This window comes from Pseudorasbora parva, chromosome 7, assembly GCF_024679245.1.
Source record: "Pseudorasbora parva isolate DD20220531a chromosome 7, ASM2467924v1, whole genome shotgun sequence".
In the NCBI taxonomy this organism is placed as follows: domain Eukaryota; kingdom Metazoa; phylum Chordata; class Actinopteri; order Cypriniformes; family Gobionidae; genus Pseudorasbora; species Pseudorasbora parva.
The window spans coordinates 19247071-19272058 of NC_090178.1; the positions used below are offsets into that span (position 1 = coordinate 19247071).

General features: G+C 37.4%; 2 protein-coding genes across 2 annotated transcripts; both read left to right on the forward strand.

The window, feature by feature from the left end:
- The first annotated feature begins 308 nt into the window (after window positions 1–308).
- Window positions 309–6724, forward strand: LOC137082890 (complement C1s-1 subcomponent-like). The gene is made up of 6 exons (XM_067448447.1): window positions 309–1226; window positions 1386–1587; window positions 3574–3748; window positions 5056–5187; window positions 5373–5450; window positions 5640–6724. The coding sequence occupies exons 1-6, from the start codon at window positions 1201–1203 to the stop codon at window positions 6380–6382; spliced, it is 1356 nt and encodes a 451-aa protein (XP_067304548.1). The 5' UTR covers window positions 309–1200; the 3' UTR covers window positions 6383–6724.
- A 3423-nt stretch (window positions 6725–10147) lies between these two features.
- Window positions 10148–21120, forward strand: LOC137082891 (gamma-aminobutyric acid type B receptor subunit 2). Its single transcript, XM_067448448.1, has 19 exons — window positions 10148–11358; window positions 12496–12633; window positions 12757–12927; window positions 13014–13115; window positions 13312–13377; window positions 14725–14913; window positions 15028–15270; window positions 15829–15889; window positions 15978–16055; window positions 16211–16361; window positions 16478–16610; window positions 16759–16866; window positions 16996–17118; window positions 17617–17727; window positions 17830–18054; window positions 18191–18424; window positions 18539–18635; window positions 19442–19520; window positions 19665–21120. Exons 1-19 carry the CDS (start codon window positions 11128–11130, stop codon window positions 19819–19821), a joined length of 2697 nt encoding a protein of 898 aa, XP_067304549.1. The 5' UTR covers window positions 10148–11127; the 3' UTR covers window positions 19822–21120.
- Window positions 21121–24988: the final 3868 nt, after the last annotated feature.

Genomic DNA, 24988 nt, shown 5'->3' on the forward strand with positions numbered 1-24988 from the left:
TTTAATTAATGAAAAGGAGGAGCGCCGCTATCGCGAGAGTTCCAGGTGAGTTCATGTCTGAGACCTACACAGAAGACAATAACTTGGCAGATAGAGTCATTATTTAGATTTTTTTTGCGCACAAAAACTATTCTCGTCGTTTGATAAAATTATTGTAGAGCCACTGTAGTGAGATGGACTTTGTGACGACGTCTTTAGTGCCTTTTATGGGTCTTGTGAGTGGGTCAGTGGGAATGTACTGAATGCCAATGGAGGCCTTTCTGAAGCCTTTCTCAGCATCAGCTTTCAACAAATATATCTTCATTTGTGTTCCGAAGATGAACGAAGGTGTTACGGGTCTCCAACGACATGAGGGTGAGTAATTAACGAAATAATTTTAATTTTTGGGAGAACTAACCCTTTAATGCATGCTTATGTATGCAATGCAGTGTTAATGTATGACTCGTGAAGAACTAAACCATTAATTATTAATGGTTACTGCATCAGCAATGGTAACACGCTATAATAACTTTCATTAATAAATATTATATTATACATTACTTAAAATGCTTACAAATGTCATATAATGGCGCACTTTTTAATCCACAAATGCTTTTGACAGATGGTTTACACTGATTAAAAGCTTCATTAATAAATCACAAAAAAACATTATTTAATGTTTAACGTATAATTAGTAAATAAATATTTATATACAAGATATGCTTGTTAATGTTTAAATGATATGTTAATGATTATGTAATGTAAATAAAATTCTAATAACCCAATGCAGATTCTGGTGTGTTGATATTTGTGTGCAGCCCTAAACACATTTTCTAACATTATATTCAGTGCATGTGCAACTGCCCCTTAGACCTTTAGAGGGAATGTCAAAACTAAATGAACCTCTTAATGTCCATTTGCAAATTACCATTAATGAGAGGACACAACATATCGTGAACAAACCACAAATTCGGCCTATGCCAAATTAGTTCTGCATAAAAACAAGTCTGCAGACTTTAACCCTTACCTATTGTGTAAACAGGCTAAAGCGTGAATCATGGGTCATTGATTTTGTAGCACTGCCAAATCAAATAAATGTTTATATTAGCATGACTGTTATACCCTTGCTCTGTCACTAGAGAGGTATATTGTAGCCTGCAGAGAAAAAAATAACTGCCTTAAAATTTTAGTGAAGGTGCTATTCACAACTGCTTGTCTGTCATGGCTGGGAAAGTATTAATAATTAGGTGAGTCCTCTTTTTCATGTTTCATCTGAATTTATGTTCATTTATTATTTTGATAATCATCAATCAAGAATGTTTTAAACCATCTCAGAACATGTGTATATAATGATTTAATGATTACATCACTTGGATCTCTGTCTGTATCCCCGTCCTACTATCCAGCCTGCTGTGGGCATGTGTGAATGTGTGTGAGTGTGAGCCGGCCATGTTTGGAGAAGTGTCTTCTCCACAGTACCCTCAACCGTATCCAGCAGATATCTTAGAACAGTGGGACCTGGAAGTGCCGCAGGGGTATCAGATCCAACTAACGTTCAATCACCTGGACATTGAGCCCTCTCCAAACTGTTACCATGATTCTCTCAAAGTAAGTGTCACTTTAAAATAATGTAAAATGTCATCACAAGGTTTTTATTTATTTGTTTTCATTTTTTACTTTAGGCTCATTTGAGCTTGCACAATCATTTGAACAGCAATAAGATACAGTTTTATGCCATTTTAATTAGGGCTGTGCAATATATTGAAATTATCGAAATATCGCAAATGTACATATCGCAATATCTGTGCGCAATATCTGAATGATTTTAATAGGCTACTTCAACATTGTGAAAAGTGTACGTGTTAGGTTGACGCATAGAGCAAAGAATGGGCACACGACTGTTACTTATGGGACTTGTTTGACGTTAAAAATAGGCTCGCTCTGTCTGACACACACACACACACACACACACACACACACACACACACACACTCACACTCACACTCACACACACACACACACACACACACACACACACACACACACACACACACACACACACACACACACACACACACACACAGAAACGAAAATGTTTGCTAAAACACTGCTGGTCACTTTTAGAAATTGTAGCGATGCTTTTTTTTCTCAGAAAGAATGTGAAACACAAATGGTTTCATTCTCAGTTTTAAAATATTTTTTAAAATATAATTGAAATAGATTTTACACACTTATTGCAATATCGTATCTCAAATCGAATATCGAATTTTTTTAAAGGGGGGGTGAAACACTCAGTTTCAGTCAATCTCATGTCAATTTTGAGTACCTATAGAGTAGTATTGCATCCTTCATATCTCCGAAAAGTCTTTAGTTTTATTATATTTATAAAAGAAATATAGGCTGTTCCAAGTCTTTCCGGAAAAAAACGAGCGCCTGGAGGCGTATAGTCTCGGCGGAGCTATAGAATGACGAATGCGCACAAAGCGGTGACGTCCTCAAGCGTGGAGAAACCCATCGCTATCTTAGCTAATACAGATAATGATCCACAATCAAATCTGAGGCAGAAATAAATTGAACAGGAGAAACGGCAACATCAGGACGTCCGTCTCTGTGGTATGTACTGTATTTAGGGGCCTTTGTGTGTCTTTACTCGCAGTTTATGAGGACATGATTCGGTTTATGGACTATTGTATGTGACTAGACCTTAGAAGTAGCAAGCAAAACGGTTTTGCACGTCAGAGTCAGACTAGTGTAACGTTATACAGAACAACAATGGAGTAACCGTTAGCGCATTTAAATGACGAAGCACGCGATCGTGTCGTTTACTGATGTTTACTCATGCGACGGTAGCCAATAGCAGAGACATTTGAAGTTGATTTACTCACCGGCTGCTTCCAAAGCAAGACCGAACCTTTATCGCTGGGACCGCTCTGTCAAAAACATACATTCTTTGGTATGATTTGGTGAAGTCCTGTGACAGCAGTGACCGTGGAAATCCACTTTGAGACGCGACTGAAGCGATGCCTTGAAGCTTCCCGTCATTTCTGCGTTCAAATCGGTTCAAATGCAGCGCTGCCTTCCCGGAATGCTGTGCTGAAGCGTTGAAGTCGCTTGACGTCACCCATAGGAATAAAGTGGAGCGCGGCGCGCGACATAAGTCTTCACGGAGGACTGGATCTGCACCTGAGAGACTGTTTACGGCGTGCATTTCCTCTCTCTTGCTCTAGTCACGCACGCGCGGACCCTACCGGGAGAAGAGCCCGTACGGCCCATACAAGGACCTTCCGTTCTATTAACGTCAAGTCGACCCATACTCGAAAAAAAAACTCTCCGAAACTTGTGAGAAACAAGTTGCTCGCGCAACTAGGAGCAAATAGGAGTATTTTTGACACAGAAATACTCCATCAAATGTCCAACATTAGTTTTTGAAACTTTGTCTATGTTTAGGATGGGAATCTTGTCTAAGTCTTTAACAGTGTAAAAAGCTCAGTATGCATGAAACAGCATTTCACCCCCTCTTTAACAAGATATTGAATAACACATTTTTCTTTAATATCGCACAGACCTAATTTTAATGGATTATTTCTTATTTAGGTTGTGTCTGATAAGAAGGTTCTGTGGAAGTTTTGTGGCCAGAGTTCCAAAGACAGGTTTCACCCAGGACACAAGCCCATCGTGGTGTCTGCTAACCGTCTCCAGCTCTTTTTTCAAACTGATGATTCAAACCCCAAATCACACATGGGATTCATTGTATCCTACCAGGCTGTTGGTAAGTTATAATAAAGCAACACGTCGATTTTGGCCCCATCACTTTTTGAAAGTCACTGAAAAAATAGCGTGGGTTAGACAATGCATGTCCAGTCGTGTAATTTCAATACATGAAACACAAAATACATTTGTGCCAACCAGACAGGTCCGTTCTTTGTACGTTGCTAACTCAGTTAGCTGGATTTGATTGTTGAGGATTTGGCATGATCTTGGATTGTTTGGTTCTTCCACGCTCATCCTGGACTTGCAGTCATAGCAACAAACCTGCTCAGCAGCAGGCTTATTTCATGTAAACAGGATTAGATTGCACCTTTTTAAGCTGCGTTGATACTACTTTATTATAAGAGTTCCTTACTGAACCAGGGGTGATGAAGATTTTAAATAATAATAACAACAATAATAATATATATATTTTTTGAAAATAATATTTACCTTTTTGCACTACAGAGAACCTTTTGTGCACTGGAAAGTTTTTTTGGATATCAAAGGTTCTTCATACCATACACCCTGCCAAAGAACCATTTAAGAACCTTTATTTTTAAGAGTGTCTAATAGTAATAGGCCAATGAAGTAATCAATTTAAACTATTTGCAAAGAATATTTCATTTTAAAGGAAGTGTATGTAAGATTGTGGCCAAAACTGGTACTGCAATCACTATCCCCTCTCCCCCTCCCCCTGACTCGAGGTTGCCAGATAGGCTGCAGGATCAGCATGAAGGTTTGCAGCTGCAGTTGTGGTAACTAGAGCAGAGCTGGCAACCTGGATGCCGAAACACTACTGACTTTGTGATTGTTCGATAGGTTGAGGGCGGAGCTTCAGGCCAAAACACAACATGTCAACATCAACATCAGATGATGGCTGCAACAACATTTTTTAAATCACAATATCCTGGCCGGACTTAATAGGAGGCCGGTCAGTGATATAAGTATTTGAAACTAACATGATTTCTTAATGTCTAGTGACATATCAGGGCCATTTTATGATTAATTGAAATACATTTCTTACATACAGTTCCTTTAACACAAATTCACTCCTATTTGTATGTCTAGTATGTACAAAATGGAAACCTTTACGATAAAATGATTCACGATCAAATTTTTTCAGTTCAAAATGGCGAAATTTCATAAAAAATTGAGTAGTCTGCATCACTGGATCTATTACCGTACTGTTATAGCTGAAAATGTATATCATAAAACATTGCTTGCATCTACTTTAATTTAACAGACATGGCAATGTGTTGTGAAATATTTTTTTCTAACATTCAGTTTATTTTCTTGCTCATTTTTTATTCTCTACTTCTTTTTTAGGTGCATCTGATTGTGGAGAACCAAAGCCTCTGCTAAATGGAGGCGTTCGGTTTATCAGCGGGTCGAACAATCAGTCAATCATTGAGTATTACTGCAATGAGCCATTCTACACATTTGAAGGAAATCCTAATGGTCAGATACTGTACAAAAGTGGTTTTCATTCATGTGATTTTACACTATTTAAACTGAATTTGTGATCAGTTACTTGTGATCAGTTGTGTTCTTTCTTTCTTTCTTTCTTTCTTTCTTTCTTTCTTTCTTTCTTTCTTTCTTTCTTTCTTTCTTTCTTTCTTTCTTTCTTTCTTTCTTTCTTGTAGTAAGAAGATACACCTGCGCAGAAGACCAGCAATGGAGAGCAGATGACAGAAAAGACAATATTCCTCCCTGTGTTCCTGGTAATGTTTCTGAAAGTTAACTTGACACTGATTATATTAGATTTGATGTGTTCATTTGAAAGCAGTCTTTAATGGGGAACCAGCCAAAAGATAAAGAGAGATTTTATATATTTTTAGTATCATTGTTATTGAACTTTGTTTTCATTACCTACATGTATTTTTATACATTTTCTTGTTTTTATATTTTAGTGTGTGGAATGAATACAGAGGTCTCTTTTGGAGGCAGAGTCTTTGGTGGGAAGCCAGCCCGTCTGGGGCAGATTCCTTGGCAGCTCTTACATAATGCATATACCATAGGTGGTGCATCTCTGATCAGTGATTACTGGGCTCTAACAGCTGCTCATTTAGTGGACAGAAATTACAACATGACTTGGTTAGCGGGAATAATTGATGTTCAGGACAAAAACGCAGTCACTGTGAAGACAGAGAAGATCATAATTCACCCAAATTATCATAATCAGAGCTTTGAAAATGACATTGCTCTGATCAAAATGTCTTCCAAGGTGCCACTCGGTCCAAACATCAGGCCAGTGTGTCTGCCAACCAAAAAACATGAACCTGTATTGGAGGGCACGATGGGTACAATATCGGGTTTTGGAAGGTTTGATGGGCCCTTTTCTCCTCCTAGTAAACGTTTACGTTATGGGCATGTTCAGGAATATACTCTTGACAAGTGTGATTCGGGGAGTCTGAATTCCACTGATAACATGTTCTGTGCTGGAGATGATGTTAAAAGGGTTGACAGTTGCGCAGGTGATGGTGGGGCTCCTCTTTTCTTCCCCATGTTGGGCTATGGAACTAAAGAGCAGCCCTACGAGGTCAGGGGCATTGTGTCATGGGGTCCTTCTGAATGTGGCAAATTCTCTAAAAGTGTCTACACTAAAGTGCAGAACTACCTGGACTGGATCAGAGAAACAATGGCAAACAATTGACATGACATGAGCTCTCTGTCAGTCAATATTATTGTGAAATAAAACATGATAAAATTGAAATAAACTTTAACTGAAATTAAAATAAAATAAAATAAATGACCAACTAAAATAACTAAACAAATAAAAATAGAAATAATTAAAAAAATCAAAACTAATAAAAATTATAAAAAACAACAAAATATTTACTGAATAAAACTAATTACAATTATGAATAAAAAAAGTTTTATATACAACCGGATGACCAATTAAAGTAAAGTGTATTTGTTTATATAGTTCTCGTGTCTGAATTCTAAAATCTGGTGTATGCAATACTATTCATATTAAAATGTTTTCAAATTATTATTTTGATTATTGTCTTTTATTAATTTATTTTATTAATAATTCATTTTTATGAATCTTATAAATCTTGATGTGAGATTGAGGGATTCATCCTTTTGACCTGGAGCCTGTACCATGAAACTGGTTTAGCTGGCTAGCCAGAGTTGTTTAAGCTTAGTTTGTGCCAATCCTGGGTTTTAGGTATACCATTAAAGTGGTTTGGCTTTTAGCGCCATAGTAACTTACGCTCCAAGGCTAACCTGCTCCAGGGCAGGTTATGTTCTAGATAAGAGATCTCAAACTGAAATTGGGCCAATCAGCTGTGAGTAAAGTGACACACCTCTGATGCAATAAAGTCACTCCCCCTGTTTTACTTCAAATTAAAGGTCACTACATAGCAAATGTTTTTTAAAGACTAAAGCATCTGGCTTTTAGCAATGCTTATTTATAAAAATAATCATTTTGAATGATTTTGATATAATTTATGTAATTATTATACCCTTAACCTTAATCAATTACACATTTATCATTTTAGTTAATCAATCACTAATAGGCACTTTGTTAAAATTAATATAAATAGCCTACATAAAGTCATATAAATAAGCTTTTAAATCGATAAATAAAACTATTAAAAAAAGAAGCTTACTGAACTGAAATGTTCAATTTTCTCTATATTAACTAAACTGACTTCATAACTTTTACTTGCATTGACGTATACTATTTTTTCTTTAAGTTGTCCTCTTTCATAGACAGCTTTTCTTCTTGCTGGGTATTTTTTTTAAAATTCTTAATATTTTTCAATCATGTAATATTCTGCAGAAGAGAGAAATTAATCTCACTGCTTGTCTCGCGAGAAGTGAATCTCAGTTCCACAGTGTGTGATTGGCTGTTCTCTACTGATGTCACAGCTAAACTCCTGAACTCAGGATCAAAGCCTGAGTTGACAGAGAAATCTGATGATCAGCATCATGGGACCAACAAAGCCTTAATACAATGGTTTGGTTTTGTCAACTCAAAACCAATCCTGTAACCCTGAGTTGGTTAAACTACCATCATGGTACAGGCTATATAGGCTTATTTAATAAAGATGCAAACAAAAATCGTCGGTAATGTGTTGACGTTTAACATTTTTCTGTTCACAATTAAACAAAATTGTCAAATATTCGGGCTTATGTTATACGAGCTGAGAACTAAACTTTGTTTTGGGGAAATATTACATTCCTGACCACTTTTACAGTCTATTGGCTCAGAGAGATAGGGTAGACTATGCAGCCTGGTGCTATAATGGAGATTCCAAAGCGCTCTTCTTTGGTCAGAACCACGGAGAACGACCACGGACAGGTCCGTCCTATGCACCGAAACTTTTCACAAGGCAACAACATATTTAAAGAGCTATAAAAATATCTTATGTAAAGGGAGGGGAAGCAGCCGCAGCGAGCGAAACCACAGAGTGGCCAGAGAAACGGAGGAGCGACTGCAGTTTGTGCAAAACTGCGGAAAAACTGCAGAAAAAGAGCGGGTGTTGAAACGGTTGAAACCTGTCACCGAGAAAAGAGTGGGTGTATCCCCCACGGATGCGACGCCCCTGTAGCCTACATGTTGTGAATGCTCTAAAGTGACTTTCTGTTTCTTTGAAAAAAACTTTGGACCACTTTTAATCCTGCAGTATTCTACACGTAATAATGTAGGCTTTACTTTCTTTCTTTTCTGTATTCTAGTTGCACATTTCTGTATGACTTTATTGGCACTGGTGCAGTGATAGTTTAAAGAGCTTAAAATACAGGTACACAAGTTAACAAGTTGAAGTATCAGTTTTGATATGTTAAGATTTGTTCATCATAAGCTACTGTTAGAGGGATCCCCTGGTGTTGAGACTTGTATGGCTTAATATAACATAAACAATGTCTCTTACTGAAATATGTAGTAGAAAACCCATGAAAAATGTTATTTTAAAAAATCGATTTTATATTTGGACCATGGGCGGCACCATTTTGTTTGCGTTCTAGGTTGATGACGTAGAATGGTTGCACTACTCAATCAGCTGGCGCTACCCGTAGCTATTTTTACCACAACGCAACTCGAAAATTGTTTCAGAGTTAAACAAAACCAATGAATTGCTTTGTAATTGTACTTAAAACACACTCAAACATACATGTGCACACAAACTCACCTACACAAGTCACAAACAGATCGGCGGGCGCACACACACACCTGACAGACTGCTCTGTCTCAATCGAGATGTTGGGCTGCTCAGTCTCCACGACAGTTGCTGAATCTGAAATCGACCCCTATACCCTGAAATAGGGCATTATTTGAAGGGACGGCCATTTGTAGTGTTGTCCGACACCATAGTGGACATGTTCAAGTGCAGTCATTCAGTCTCACGATGCACCGCAATAACGAGTGTACAGCCGATTTACTCACAACAGCTTTCCGACTTCATGCACTCGTCTTCATTCACTCCTTCAAGTTGTATTAGTGAACAAAAGTAGGGAATGTTATTGTGTCTTAAAAATGAAAGTTTAAAGATTGAGGTTAATTCACTGAGCTTGTGCTCAAACTTTAATGCACAAACCAATCCCATCACCAAAACATCCTGCCTCTCTCCTCACGTTACCCTATCCCATCGTCCTATCTAGATATTTCCCTCTGCTGACATTGGGCATTACAGTTAATCTACTGCATATCAACAGTCTATGCTATGATATCAACACAGGGAATAGTGATTGAGGGTTACTCACGCAGTGCGTGTATGTGTGTGTGTGTGTGTGTGTGTGTGTGTGGCCTGGTAATCCCTACATTATGGGGACAAAATGTCCCCACAAAGATGCCAATATCCGAAATCCTTGTCCTTGTGGGGACATTTTTAGGTCCCCATGAGGAAAACATCTTATAAATCACACAGAAGGAGTTTTTTTGAGAAAGTAAAAATGCAGAATGTTTCCTTTGATGGGTAGGTTTAGGGACAGGGGCAGGGGAAGTGTAGGGGGATAGGATGTACAGTTTGTACAGTATGAAATCCATTACGCCTATGGAAAGTCTCCATAAAACATGGAAACACGACATTTGTGTGTGTGTGTGTGTGTGTGTGTGTGTGTGTGTGTGTGTGTGTGTGTGTGTGTGTGTGTGTGTGTGTGTGTGTGTGTCTGTGTGTGTGTGTGTGTGTGTTCGCGCCAATCTGTTGGGGTGTGTGTGAGTCTGTGAGAGAGAGTTTGTGTGCACATGTATGTTTGAGTGTGTTTTAAGTACAATTACAAAGCAATTCATTGGTTTTGTTTAACTCTGAAACAATTTTCGAGTTGCGTTGTGGTAAAAATAGCTACGGGTAACGGCAGCTGATTGAGGAGTTCAACCATTCTACGTCATCAACCTAGAACGCAAACAAAATGGCGCCGCCCATGGTCCAAATATAAAATCGATTTTTTAAATAACGTAGATCTTTCATGGGTTTTCTACTACATATTTCAGTAAGAGACATCATTTATGTTATATTAAGCCATACAAGTCTCAACAGGGGATCCCTTTAAACTTGACAGTATTTTCTCTCTTGTTATTTCATAAGGAGCTTGAAAGAAGATAAATGTGCCATGTGTTTATTAGTATCCAGTTATGTTTTTTTGGGTAAAAAAGAAAAACTAATAAAAAAAAGTAAAAATTAATTTGATAACACCCCCCAATGGGGGTCCTTTGTTCCTCCCCATGTTGGGCTATGGATCTAAAGGGCAGCCCTACGAGGTGAGGGGCATTGTGTCATGGGGTCCTGAAAAATGTGGTATTGAACACTTCCAAACTTTCTACACTAAAGTGTAGAAATACCTGGACTGGATCGTGGCAAACAATTGACATGAGCTCTCTGTCAGTCATTACAGTACAGTTATGCATTATTGTGAATAAAACAAGCAAAATACAATAATTAAGGGAAGTTCACAATGTAATTTCGGGACGAGTGAACCCATCTAATCTTTCAATTAACTGTCAGAGCATATAAGCAGCATATAAGACAATTAATGTTAGCCTCTAAATTCTAAAATATATATTTTTTGTGTTTCAAATATTAACAAATACAAAAAAAGTATATATTTGCCAAGTTTTAAAGAGTTTTATACCTAAAGACTCAAAGACACCAGTGCTATTTGTTTTTAACTTTAACAACTAAGGAAAAGGCAGTTGTGAGCATTAGAAGAGACCTGTGTGTTCGGAGATGTGTGTGATGGCGTTTCCTCCTCTTTCTGAGGATTTAGTGTAGCAGCAGATGTCCAAAGTCAGTCATTATCCCTTTATCCCCGTGGATGGTTAAACGCTAGAGTTCTAGCAGGTGACAACAGATGAGGCTTTAGAAAATGCTTAAAGAAGCAGGGCCTCACACAGGGCAGCGTAAATTTATGTTTACTTTCCAAGGACAGGCCTGAATTATTTTCACTGGAAGGATGGAATGCTGGTGGAACTTGTTGAATATTCTCGCTTTCTGGGATCTGTGCTATTGCCTGGTGCCACATAAACTACCAGTTTTATGGATTATGCCAGTCAGCGGAGATCCAGCGAGGGGCAACATTACGGCAGAGGTGCTTCCTGCTGTTGAACTAGCATTGCATCATTTGAGCGAGCAGCCGTCTCCTTTAGGCAACTACGAGCTTCAGTTTCACCTCACAGACTCCGAGGTAACTTTGTTTATTTTTCTCATTTAATTTTGATGCTGAAGCCAAAAGTAACTCAGTCTTCAGAAACTACTGATAATTACCTCAAATATTGTCATCAATTAGGCCTCTTGTCGTTCAAAACAAAAAATTGCATTCTTTTTCTATAAAGTCTAAATTAAAAATTAGTCTACATTCTAAATATGTTTAAATTAAATGTATAACATCTAACAGAAATATTTTGGAAAATGTGTTTTTTTATTCTTACAATTAAAAGTAATTTGGGTCCGATATTACTGATGTCCACTGTATGGACAAAAACGTCATCTTCACAATTTCTTCTTTTGTGTTTCAAAGAAGAAAAAAAATGTTATAGATTTTGAATAACACAAGAGAGAGTAAATGATGACAGAATTTCTACGTTTGGGCAAACTCTCAGCAATTTTTTTTTGCTGTATCAGTGCATGTAAAAAAAAAAAAAAAAAAAAAAAAATATATATATATATATATATATATATATATATATATATATATATATATATATATATATATATATATATATATATATAAAGAAAAATTATAAATTTCTGCTGCAATTACAATATTTTAATGTCCTGCAAATAGCCCTACTATTTGCTAAAGCTAATGCCAGAATTAAGACATTTTAAAGAGACTTAAATTAAAAGTCTCTCTGTATTTTTATTTGTTTGCTAATGTTTTAGCCTTTGCTCCTATAGCTAAGGTATTGCAGCTACAAAGAAAAACACACTCACTATCTACTAATCTGCCATGATCCTTAGCAAAGACACTAGATGACTGCCAATTGTGTTAGATGGTTAAATTGTATAGACCAAATATATTACAAACCAAATGTGAATTGGATTTGAAAAGTGCATTTTCTGCTGAATTCCCCAAACACTTTCTAAGTAAAAGTGATCCGGCAATATACTGATAAAATAGTTTCTTTATTAATGAGATAAACAAAAAGACATTTATTTGTAGTGTTGTTAAAACCCGCATGGTAATCACGATACCACTAGACTTTCCTCTGATCTCTCAATACTATAAATGTAATACTACAAATGTATAATAAATAAACCTACACTACATTTAGCTTATCATATTGAATGTATGCTACTCTTGCACTCTTTCTGCTTTTAGTGTGATAATGGCAAAGCACTCAAAGCATTTTTTGACACCATATTCAATGGCCCCAAACCTATGATGATCTTTGGAGGGGTGTGTTCGTCAGTGACGTCCATTCTAGCACAATCACTGGAGGGCTGGAACCTGGTGCAGGTACTCCATTAATCGTTCAGACGGAATATCGCCACTTCCATGGCACTTGTACTGGTAAACTAAATAACATTCATGAGAGATGTTGTTTTTTAAAAAAATTAGACAACTTTCTGTTTTATACAGCTGTCATTTGCGGTTACGGCACCTTCACTGGCCAACAAAAGAAGATTTCCGAACTTCTTCCGTACTGTGCCATCAGAAAGCACAGTTAATGTGGCGCTGGTGAGGTTTCTCAGGCAGTATGGATGGAAAAGAGTTGGTACATTGACCCAGCGTGAGCAGACGTTCATAGAGGTAATACTACTTACTAATCTGGGACAAAATGCAGTATATGGGAGTTAATAGAATGTAAAACTGAAAACTCGTATTCCCTTGAAAAGGTACAAAGAGACTTAAGCAGACATCTGGAAGTGGCTAACATCCATCTAGCAGAGGAGGAGAGCTTCTCTGAAGTCCCCTGCGATTGTGTGAAAAAACTAAAGGTATGTACAGTATTTGAGGGTCTGGTTTCCTCACACATATCTTGTAAATAAACTATTAACTTTGCTCAAGACTTATCTACCAGAGTGCATTGCTACAATGTTGCATGAAAGCTACAAATAATTAGTTTTTAATACACAAATCACATTCCATAATGTATATTAAATTATAGACATTTATCAAGCTTTTTCTTTACAGGACAATGATGTGAGAATAGTGATTGCTCATTTTGATGTGAGCTTAGCTGCTAAAGTCTTCTGCTGTGTAAGTATATCACCGCCATACATTCTAAAAATGGGTTCTTTAAAGGCATTGATGGTTTCACAAAGAATCTTTCACATTTATGGAATCTTTCAATCACACAAAAGCTTCTTTATAGTTTTCTACCATATAGAACCTTTTGTGAAATTAAAAGGTTCCATATAAAACAGGTTTTTAGATTATAGAGGGCTATAGGGATGACAATTCTTGTAGGCCAAAACCCAGAAACGAGTTTTAGTACTTCGATTTCCATCATCCTGTAATTAAAGGGTAGTTCACCCAAAAAGGAAAATTCTGTCATTAATTACTTACCCTCATGTCGTATGACACCGGTAAGACCTCCGTTCATCTTCGGAACACGCATTTTTGTTGAAATCCGATGGCTCAGAAAGGCCTTCATTGACACCAATGTCATTTCCTCTCTCAAGACCCATAAATGGGACTAAAGATGTAGTTACAAAGCCCATCTCATACAGTATACACACTGTACACTGTAGTGGTTCTACAATCATTTTATGAAGCGACAAGAATAGTTTTATGCACAAAAAAAACAAATAACGACTTATATAGTGATGGGCAGATTTCAAAACAAAGCTTCGAACCATTATTAATCAGTGTATCGATCCATCACGTGACTTTGGTGATCCAAATCATGAATCGATACACTGATTCATAACAGTTTCGAAGCTTTGGTTTGAAATCGGCCCATCACTATATACATTTTTATTTAGTTTTTTTTGTGCCGAAAAACAATTCTCGTCGCTTCATAAAATGATTGTAGAACCACTGTAGTGAGATGGTCTTTGTAACAACGTCTTTAGGGCCTTTTATGGGTCTTGAGAGAGGAAATGATATTGGCAAATGACAAGAAAATTAATTTTCTATTAAGAAAAATAGTCCATCACAATTTGCAAATGAATCAGCATATAGAAACAAGACAAATACTGCAGCTAACTTATTTCAATATTGTGATAATATCGTATACCGTTATAAAAGCTTCAGCAATTAATCGCAACATGAAAAATTGATATCGGCACATGCCTACTTGTTCACATTACGCATACTACCACAAATTACCCCCCCATAACTCAACAGCCAATCTGCGAATACCATCAGAGACCCATCCCCGCGAATCACTAATGTCAACAGTAGTACCACTCTTGACTTTCCTTGCTTGTTTAACTTTACTATCACCACTTAAACTGACATTAGCAGTAGATTAGCAGCTGGTTATGAGCAGATATCGTGTTGCCATGAATGATAACAAATATTAGGAAATCTCTGACTGCTGAATTCCAAGATTTACCAGTCAGAATTTTATTTATACCTAAACATACCATTGTGTCACAGGTTTATAATCTTAACATGTATGGCCAAAAGTACCAGTGGATTCTGCCTGACTGGACTCAAGACAGCTGGTGGACTAACACTGACTCTACCAACTGCACAGCTAAAAACATACTGACTGCCATAGAGGGATCCATCAGTGCAGATATTGAGACTCTTAGCTCCAGACACATCAGAGGGATCTCTGGTAGGGTATGTTTGCATTTAACTGCTTTAATCATCTTTGTTTGAGTCAATGAGTAGTTGTTGGGCAGTTTTATAGAGATTGTTTTGTTTGTCTTCCATATCTAAACTGGTTCTACTCAGACACCCCAGGAATACGAGAAGGAGTATGATGAAAGGCGACAGCTGAAGGGCCTGGGTGCAAGCAAGTTTCATGGCTTTGCTTATGATGGTACATGGGTAATTGCCAAAGTTTTAACAAGAGTCATGGAGACTGTGAGGTTCAGAGAGAAATACAGCATCCATCGCAACTTTACTGTCACTGACCAAGAAGTGGGGCAAATGATTCTGGAGGCCATGGACAACATCAACTTCTTTGGTGTAACTGTGAGTACAAAAAGTTTCAAAATTCTATCTATCTATCTATCTATCTATCTATCTATCTATCTATCTATCTATCTATCTATCTATCTATCTATCTATCTATCTATCTATCTATCTATCTATCTATCTATCTATCTATCTATCTATCTATCTATCTATCTGTCTGTCTATCTGTCTGTCTGTCTGTCTGTCTGTCTGTCTGTCTGTCTGTCACATCATCAAATATGGGTAAGTGACAAATACAGATGTCTGATGATACATGTAAATTTCTCTATGAAAGTATTAATGATATTTTAAAACAAAACAATTTCACTGCTTAATTTTTATATAACTAAAATTTTTAAGTATTAAGTATTATGCAAGCATTTTTAAGGAATTTCAGGCTTTTAACAGTTACTAATAACTTTGTCTTGTTTGACAATGAAGAGGCATTCAAATATATTTTGAATGTTTTAATTGAATACTTATTAGATCCAGTTATGCCTTGACCCATATTCAGGTTTCTGTTGTCCTTTTGTTGTTTTTATTACACATTTAATATTGCTAAAAATTGTTTTTCAGGGTCGCATTATGTTCCAAAAAGGTGAAAGAGTGACCAGTGTGAAGTTTGCACAGTATCAAGGTACAGATCAATTTATTTGAGGCTTCGCTGTCTTCCCAATGTTTTATTTTAATTTTATTTTTCTTAATTATTTTATTATTCTCCGTAGATGGAAAAGCTGTCGATATTGAAAAATATAGTGCCATTACAGACGAACTAGAGTCCATCAGTCCAATCAGATTTCAAAGTAAGACTGAAAAAGAAAATATGGAGTTTGATATGTATTTTAGCGGGATTGATGAGAAATAGATGTTGTGTATACTGCAGATATATAGGACTCTGACTTAAAAAAGTTTGTTGATGAAATTTCAGTCATATACTCACATGCATTTGTCTTCTCAGGGGATAAACCCACAAAGGACCGAACCCATATATACCCTCAGAGGAAACGCATCAGTATATTACTCTACGGTATTGTGGCATTTCTAACTTTCTTAGGAATTTTCACAGCGTGCAGTCTCCTAGTCTTCAGTGTGAAACACCACAATCATTGGTAAGTCATGTGTTTGGTTAATGATTGTGAATGTGTATTTAGTCATTCATTCAACCGTGCTAAAAGCATTTATTTGAAACCATTGTTTTATAACTGTATTCTTTTGTCATTCACAGGGCCATAAGCATGTCAAGACCTTTTATGAACTCTTTGATTATTCTTGGCGCTGTGTTGTCTTATTCTTCCATTTTCTTCATGGGATTGGATGGGTCATATGTTTCTGATGGCGTATTTGAAGTTTCTTGCTCTGTAAGTCCTCAGAATATAGTTACAGTTGTTGTTTGGTTAGAATTTTACATAATGACACCAGGTGATATTTATGTTAAGATCTGCTGTGGGTTTATGTGTCTAAATACAAAATATTCTACATAATAATGATCTGTGGCAATTTTCACAGGTACAAATATCATGTCTAACTATTGGATCTACAGCAGCTTTTGGAGCCATGTTTGCAAAAACATGGAAAATTAATTCACTCTTCAAAAACCACAGCATAGAAAAAAAGGTACAAAATGTGTCCTTTTTGTACTTACTATCTGAAGTAAGGAAGTAAGGGCTATATATTATTTGAAAATAATTTATTTAAATTATTAATGTTCTCCTGTCTTTTATTTATTTATTTTGGCTACCCCAGACAACAAAGGATTATGGGTCGGTTCTCCAGCTTATGTTGCTTTTGTTGATTGACCTGGGTTTATTAATTTGTTTGCAAATTTTGGATCCTTTGAGGAGAACAGTGAAGGAGTATCATATAGAGGTGAGCACCAAGCAGAACCATCTTCAAAGTCTGTCAAGATAATTTGGACACAAAATTAAATGGAAGTTGTAATAGTCTTTTCCTCCCTGTTGTGATGTATATCTGAGTGAAACGGCTTCTTGAACAAGAAAAAATGTATCTCAGGACTTGATTTCATCCACCGGGAATTGATTGGATGGTTGTGGTTTGCTTTTGCTGTGACAGTTTGTCCCGCCAAGAGAATTTAGGGAAGTTTTTTTAATTAAAATTTAAAAAAAAATTATGATGTGCAGTTCACAGATAAATCATTTATAATAAATATTGCAATATTCCATAAAAATAAGAATTGTCATTTTTGATTTCATTGTCACTTTAAAGCAATACAAGCTTTTTCAAAGAGAAAGTACACCAAAACAATTAAAATAATTTAATCCAAACATTTTTTGGAACAAAATGGGAAGAGTCTGCATCTTTTATCATGTTCTTTTTTTGATAAGAGCTTTTTCTTTTTTGTTTTAGGCTGACCCTCACGGGCAAGATTTTTTCATTCAGCCCTTTTCAGAGCGATGTGAAAACACATACATGGGTTTCTGGATGTCTGCATTCTATGTTTATAAGGGGATACTCCTGGTATGAGATTAGATTAAAAACATGTCATACAGTGATTCATTAGAGAGCAATAATGAAACAGATGACAAATGAATTGAAATGATTTGTCCCTCTCCTATCCAGCTGAGTACCTGTTTCCTGGCCTGGACCACACGACATATGAACGTCCCTGACGTAAATGACAGCAGGGGTATCCGAATCAGTGTATTTGTGTCAGTCCCCGTGATTCTGATTGGTACATGCGCATCCATGCTGTGGCAGGATCAGCCAAATGTGCAGTTCTGCATTGTGACCCTTGTGATCATCACATGCTGCTGCAGCACTTTGTGTATGGTGTTTCTTCCAAAGGTATGCGATGCATATTAGCTGAAATTCTCTTCAGTTATTTTTTAATGACATTTATATATTATTTTTATTTCATCAGTTGTCATTTGTCACATTGTTCTAAACTCCAGCTGATAGTTGATACCCATATATATCACAGATTATCATCATAAGGATGGGTCCTGATCCTGCATTCTTGTCAAGGAGGTTCCACCTCACCCAGTGGCATAGCGAATTACAAAAGGAGAGTGGACAAGACAATGACGCGGGGAACTGTATGGAGCAGGACAACACAGGAGCATCTGACATTGTGACTGACGTGACGCAGAACATCTCAACAAGCTTGGACTTTCCACTGTCAGAAAATCTACACCTCAGACAGCACATTAATGAAGTGAGAAGCTTTTTGCATTTTCATTTATTAACTTTGCAGATGCTTACTTTATAACCACGAAGAGAAGGCAAATGTCAATCCAACCAAATAAAACAAACTTGTGATTTTCTGCAGCTGGATTCTGAGCTGGAGGATTTGACCAGACAACTTAATGAACTTAGTCCTTACGTTATGGAGAATGTCATCATCAGAAGTTTTGTGCACAAAGCAGGTATAGAATATGTTTGCAGATGCAGCAAGCACAGTCTTTATTGGCTGATGGTTTAAAGGGATAATTCATCTAAAAGTGAAAATTCTGATTTAGGTCTTATTTATTTGGCCTCAAGTTGCTCAAACCTGTATGACTCTCTTTCTTCGGATAAACACCAAAGAAACCCATTGACTTTCATAGTAAGAAAATGCTATGGAAGTCAATGGGACCCATCAACTTTTTGGTTACCAGCATTCTTCAAAATATATTCCTTTGTGTTCCGCCAAAAAATAAATTCATACAGGTTTGGAACAACTTGTGGCTGAGTAAATGATGTCAGAATTGTAATTTTTGGGTGAACTATCCCTTTAAGGCACTTTTGTGATAACTAGTTATATGAACTATTATTGAACACACACACAAAAAAATAATCTGCATGAAAAGAAGTTAATAAGTTGAAGAAGACATCAAATATCTTCCACTAGCTGTGTTCACTGTATCATTAAACTCAACAATTTGAATCTATAACCTGAATTATTAGATAAGATACATTTAAGTTTGTCAAAACCTACAAACCAGCATTCAGTGTAATGTTTACTTTACCATCCAGAAATTTATGAACCCCCATAAGAAGCTATTTCATTGACCATTTGTTGTGAAAATATTTTGTGAAATAGGAATTTTGTAAAATAGGGATTTAGCATCATTCAACACATTGTTTTAAACTTCAGCTGATATATCATACCCAGTAGCTCTGTAAAGAGATTGAATTTCTTTTTATAAAAGCCTGCCTTTTATGAAAATCTCTGAATGTTACGTCTTTGCAGTCAAGGAAAAATGTCTGACTCTCCCTGAAAGCTCCAAATGCAACAGGAATCCACTGGAAGACATCAACTCCCCTGAACAGTGGGTTTCATGTTTCTATTAGTCCTTTAAAAACTGGATTTTTTTTTCTACCATGAATTTACCACGGAATTTGAATGCCATGTTCTGCAACATCCTTAAGTTTGTTTTGAAAATTTTGTTTTAATGGATGCATTGCTCCCACAGCATTCAGCGCAGGCTCTCTCTACAGTTACCCATTCTGCACCATGCCTACCTGCCCTCTATTGGAGGAGTGGACTCCAGTCCTCTAAATAGCCCTTCTGACAGCCATCAGCATGCACTGATGCCCAGGACATATGGAGTGTTGGTGACAGGACTGTGATTTACTTGTATATACTCACATGAACAATCATCCTTTTTCATCCTGTGTACAAAGACATGGAGACAAAATGCATGCATTGATAAATGTAAGCATATTTCAAATTACTTCACTTAATTCAGAAAATATATGATGATACAGGCTATTTAAAATAAAACATGAATATCATAATTTGCAAAAGGTATAGGAAATTAGTTTTTTTCCCCCATTTGATTACTTTTAAAGCTACACTATGTAACTTTTCCATCCGCTAGAGGGTTCTTATTCAAAACAATTGTGTAGCTTGATGACGGCAAGTTTGAGCTCAGAATCTTGGGACATGCAGTCCCTCACCGTCATTCACCTCACAGCCAGTGGAAAAGAATCGGGATAGGAACATAATATGATTATTAATGTTACTGTACTATGAAGCAGAGGATGACTGAATGTTTTGGGAGCTGAGCAAGGCCGCTGGAGCAGTTGTTACGCAACACATGACTCGCGAGCAGCGGAACTTTTATTATGATGGGACACAGTCGCCGGCATCATTTCCGCTTTTCCGGTCATCTGTTTATCATATTAGATACATTTAAGTGTGTTTAAAATGATGTCATGACGTTATGGCGTTCGCTCAGCGGCTGCTGTAACACTTGTTGCACACTGCTAAGAGTAAAGCGTTTCTGCAAAATAAAACCTTGGAAAACGAGGGTAATGCAGATATGACGCAAATGACAGGCGACTGACTGACATCCGGGTTCCTTGGTTAAAATAGCAATTTTCTCACAATTTACAAATAGTTAGAAACATATGGGATATTGTAAGAACTCAACTGAACAAAATGTATTACACTGGCCTGGTGGTTTTTGGAAAAATCCTGCATGTACATTTAAGAGAGTGGTCATTGTTTCTACATCTAAAGTTTCAAAACATTTCCACACACACAAAAAAAAGGACCAATGTTTAAAATAAATTAATGAAACCTGACAGTAACAAACGTGCAATTTTAATTACAATGTGTAATCATTTATCAAACTTGAATGGCAATATGTAAGGTAAAAGGGCCATTCATATAACACATAGAAAACTTTAAAAATGCACAATGACGTGGTTAATTTTGTAAAGATTTCTGAGAAACAAATGCACTTTTGGTGGTGTTTTATGAGCATGTGGCAAAGCTGTTATACAATTAAAATAACAAAAACAGAAGTATTTATTTTCCTTTTTATTAATTGTTTAAAAAAAATACTTTTTGGTGTTAAAAATCTTTGTCCTAGCTAATTATGTAGAGAGAACTATAAGTATGGTTCATTCATGTCACACCTCTATTCATCTCTTTGCAAGTCTGCATTGGCTACCACTCGCTGCCCGGATCAAATTCAAAGCCCTGACTCTCGCTCATGGATCTTCCACAAGCGCAGCACCCGTATTCTTTGACTCACTCCTACGAGTCTACACACCAACCAGAAGCCTTCGCTGAACTAATGAGCGAAGGCTTGGGGTACCATCACAGAGAGGCATGAAATCCCTCTCTAGAACTTTTTCTTTCATTGTTCCCGGTTGGTGGAACGATCTTCCGTCCTCCATACGCACAACAGAATCACTCCCTTCATTCAAAAGACAGGTAAAAACTCATCTCTTCCGTGAGCACTTAATCTTACATTAAAGGGGTACTTCAGCGCTGGGAAGATGAATCTGTATTTAAACTGGGTCATCAATGTAGTAGAAATGTGAAATTATTTTTGAATTTGGTGCCTTCTAGACTGAGAAAAGACAGAAAATGTATTTTTGTCCCATGGGGATGAAAGACTACAATTCCCAGAATGCTTCGCTGCCCTGTGAGGCCATTCCCAACACCACCAACTTCATTACTGTGACTGAGTTAGAGAAGACACTATAATTAAAAACTGAACGTGTCTGTTCAATATAATGAGTGAGTCACCGCGCGAGTATCACAGCCCTGAGCACTAACTGCACGAGTGATGAGAGCTGAGGTAATCGCGACTACATTCGCGGCATACATTCACAACGCCAGTTCAGTCTGGCATGCGTTTCAGTTCATGCCTTTGCAAGCTTAACTTTCATAGAAATGAATTTGAGAAGTTAAAAGACTTACATTGCTCACCATAGCTCCGTTTAAATGATCCTGTCTGCAAGCTGAGCTCTCCCTGCCAGCTGAGTGTAATCTCCCATCCCCCAATGCGCAGATTCAAAACATGCGGAAATAGCTCCCTCTGCTGGCTGTAGTCTTTAGCCTTTGGGCAAGCATTCCTCCTATGATGCAAAAATCGTCATTTTGCATCATAGGAGGAATTTTTCCAGAAATAAAATGCATAAATCTCTCGTCTCAGGGAGATATGAGGGGGGAAAGCACAATAATTTGAATATTCTCCAGGGTTTCTACTGATACAAAGCCATATGCTAATCGCTGAAGTAACCCTTTAATTAAAAAAATAATAATTAAAAAAAAAAAAAAAAACTTTCCCCCTCTATTTCTCCTTTCTTCTTTCCTTTTCTGGTCTTTGCTACTCTGAGCAGTGTACAAATCTTGGTATTTAGGGCACTTTTTGTGTTTCGTTGCCTCTTCTTGACGGATCGCTTCCTGTTCTCCTGAGTTGTAAGTCGCTTTGGATAAAAGCGTCTGCTAAATGCATAAATGTAAAATGTAAATGTAAATGTAGTAAAAATTTCCCTATTTGTTTGAGTGAGCCCTACGACACAATAATACTGATTTCATTCGATACAGATTAAAAACAAAAGTGCTTGCTGACTAAATTTTGTTTATTGATGTAAACCATAATGACATTGTGAAAAGTTTGTTTGAAATCTTTGCAAATTTATTAAAAATGAAAAAAAAAGAAAAAATTAAGTGTACATAAATATTCACTTTGCTCGATACTTTTTTAAGCACCTTTGGCACCACTTACAACCCCTTGCGGTTGGAGGCTCCAATTGACAGAGGAAACAATTTACAGTGGTCATGGTTAACAGTGGTTTTATTACGGTGCAGGGTGATAGTAGAAGACCTAAAAAAACACCTAACAAAAACTTAGATGCAACAGAATGTAAACTGCACAAAACATACGGTCAAAGCTATCTATATCAGTAAAACATAACCTGACCTGTGCAAACTGCACTACATAAGCAGCATTGACCAGGGGTTAAAGGGCCGAGCTCTAACACCTTTCTGCACTGAGCTTTGGGTACCACTAACTGTGAACCCTTCTCTTCATCTGTCTGTAAAGAAGACCTTGTTTATCATAAACATCTCACCATACAATGAACTCACAGTTGCATCTTTGCTAATTTCCCTGGAGCATTCAGATAAGGAAGCATCCTCTTTCTGAAGCTCGCCTAATTCACTGGGTATGACAGAATATGACTCCTCAATCTCAGGTTCTTCCCACTCAAACTTTGTCTGTTCTGAGCCATCCATCAAATGTTTAACTCTTTTTCTGCATCTGTCCAATCTACCTTCCTCGGACAACCGTTTTTTCATCTAGACTTTCCGGGTTTACTCTGGCCTTTGGCTGGGCCACTCAAGGACATTCATAGAGTTGTCTCGTAGCAATTCCTTTGTTATCTTGGATGTGTGCTTAGGATCTTTGTCCTTCTGGAAGATGAACCTTTGCCCCAGTCTGAGGTCCAGAGTGCTCTGGAGCAGGTTTTCATCAAGGATGTCTCTGTACATTGCTAAATTCATCTTTTCCTCGATCCTGACTAGTCTCCCAGTTCCTGCCGCTGAAAAACTTCCCCACAGCATGATGCTTCCACCATCATACTTCACTGTTAGTAGGGATGGTATCGGCCAGGTGATGAGCAGTGCATAGTATCCTCCAGACATGCTGCTTGCTATTTAGGCCAAAGAGTTTCACTAGACCAGAGAATTTTGTTTCTTGTGGTCTGAGAGTCAGCACCCTCAGGTGCCTTTTAGCAAACTCCAGGTGGCCTTTTACTGAGGACTTTTCCGTCTGGCCACTACAGCCATACAGGCCTGATTGGTGGAATGTTGCATAGATGGTTGTTCTTCTGGAAAATTCTCCTTTCTCCACAGAGAAATGCTGGAGATCTGTCAGAATGACCATTGGGTTCTTGATCCCCTCCCTGACTAAGACCCTTCTCCCCTGATCGCACAGTTTGGTCAGGCGGCCAGCTCTAGGAAGAGTCAAACTTCTTCCATTTATGGATGACGGAGGCCACTGTGCTCTTTGACACCTTAAATGCTGCAGAATTTATTTCTCTACCCTTCCCCGGATCTGTGCATTGATACAATCTTGATTCAAAGATTTCAAACAAGATTCTATTGTCAAATGTCTGATTTCAAACCAGGATTGACTAGGATATTATGCCTGTAGACCAAATGGTTCAGCTGCAGCCTTTTAATTTTGGGTAGGTAATTTTTGGCTTGTGGGGGTGCTGGTTAAGTGGTAAATAATGTCTTTATTTCTGTTATTTGATTAAAGATCAGTCTCCTGCCTAGCCTAGAAATCTAGACGCACCCTAGCGGCAGCAAATATAATCTGCCGCGAGTATCGTCTAGCAACTCTCAATACACTTCTGAGCTGTAAAAGCCAAACACTGGTCGGGCCAATCACATTGTGTATAGAGTCTTAACATGATGACGGCAGAGTTGCGCTTGTTTCCTTCTAGTAAACACAGAAGCTGGCGAATGGCGGCCTTTTGAATCAGCTTTGACCGCAACTCTGGAAGACTTGGAGTTAAGCTTTTCTCTGAGAAAAGAACAAAGAGCGGCACTGAAGTCATTCTTAAGAAGGGAAGATGTGTTCTGAGTTTTGCCGACCGAATACGGCGAAAGTTTAATCTGTCAACTTTTTAAAAAATGAATCTGTTTAATCTGTTTAATCTGTCAAGGTTGTCTTTCAAACTCCCTCTGCACACACTATCCAATTGCGTGCAGAGGGAGTTTGAAAGACAACCGTTTATCCACCAAAGAAACTTAATTGCACAAAAGGTTGTTTGTGGCGCAGAAAGGTTTCTAAAATTAAGAAATAAGTGACAGAAATCAGTTGCAAAGTGTATTTTTTATTTATTTAACATATTTATAAGACAAAGTACACAAGCCAAAAGCATGAAAAATAACTATCAGTGCATGGGTGTGAGCATTGATGATGATGCATGTTGCACTAGACAGGATGTGGTTTCTCACCCTTCTTGATGTTTTCCCTTTCTTTGT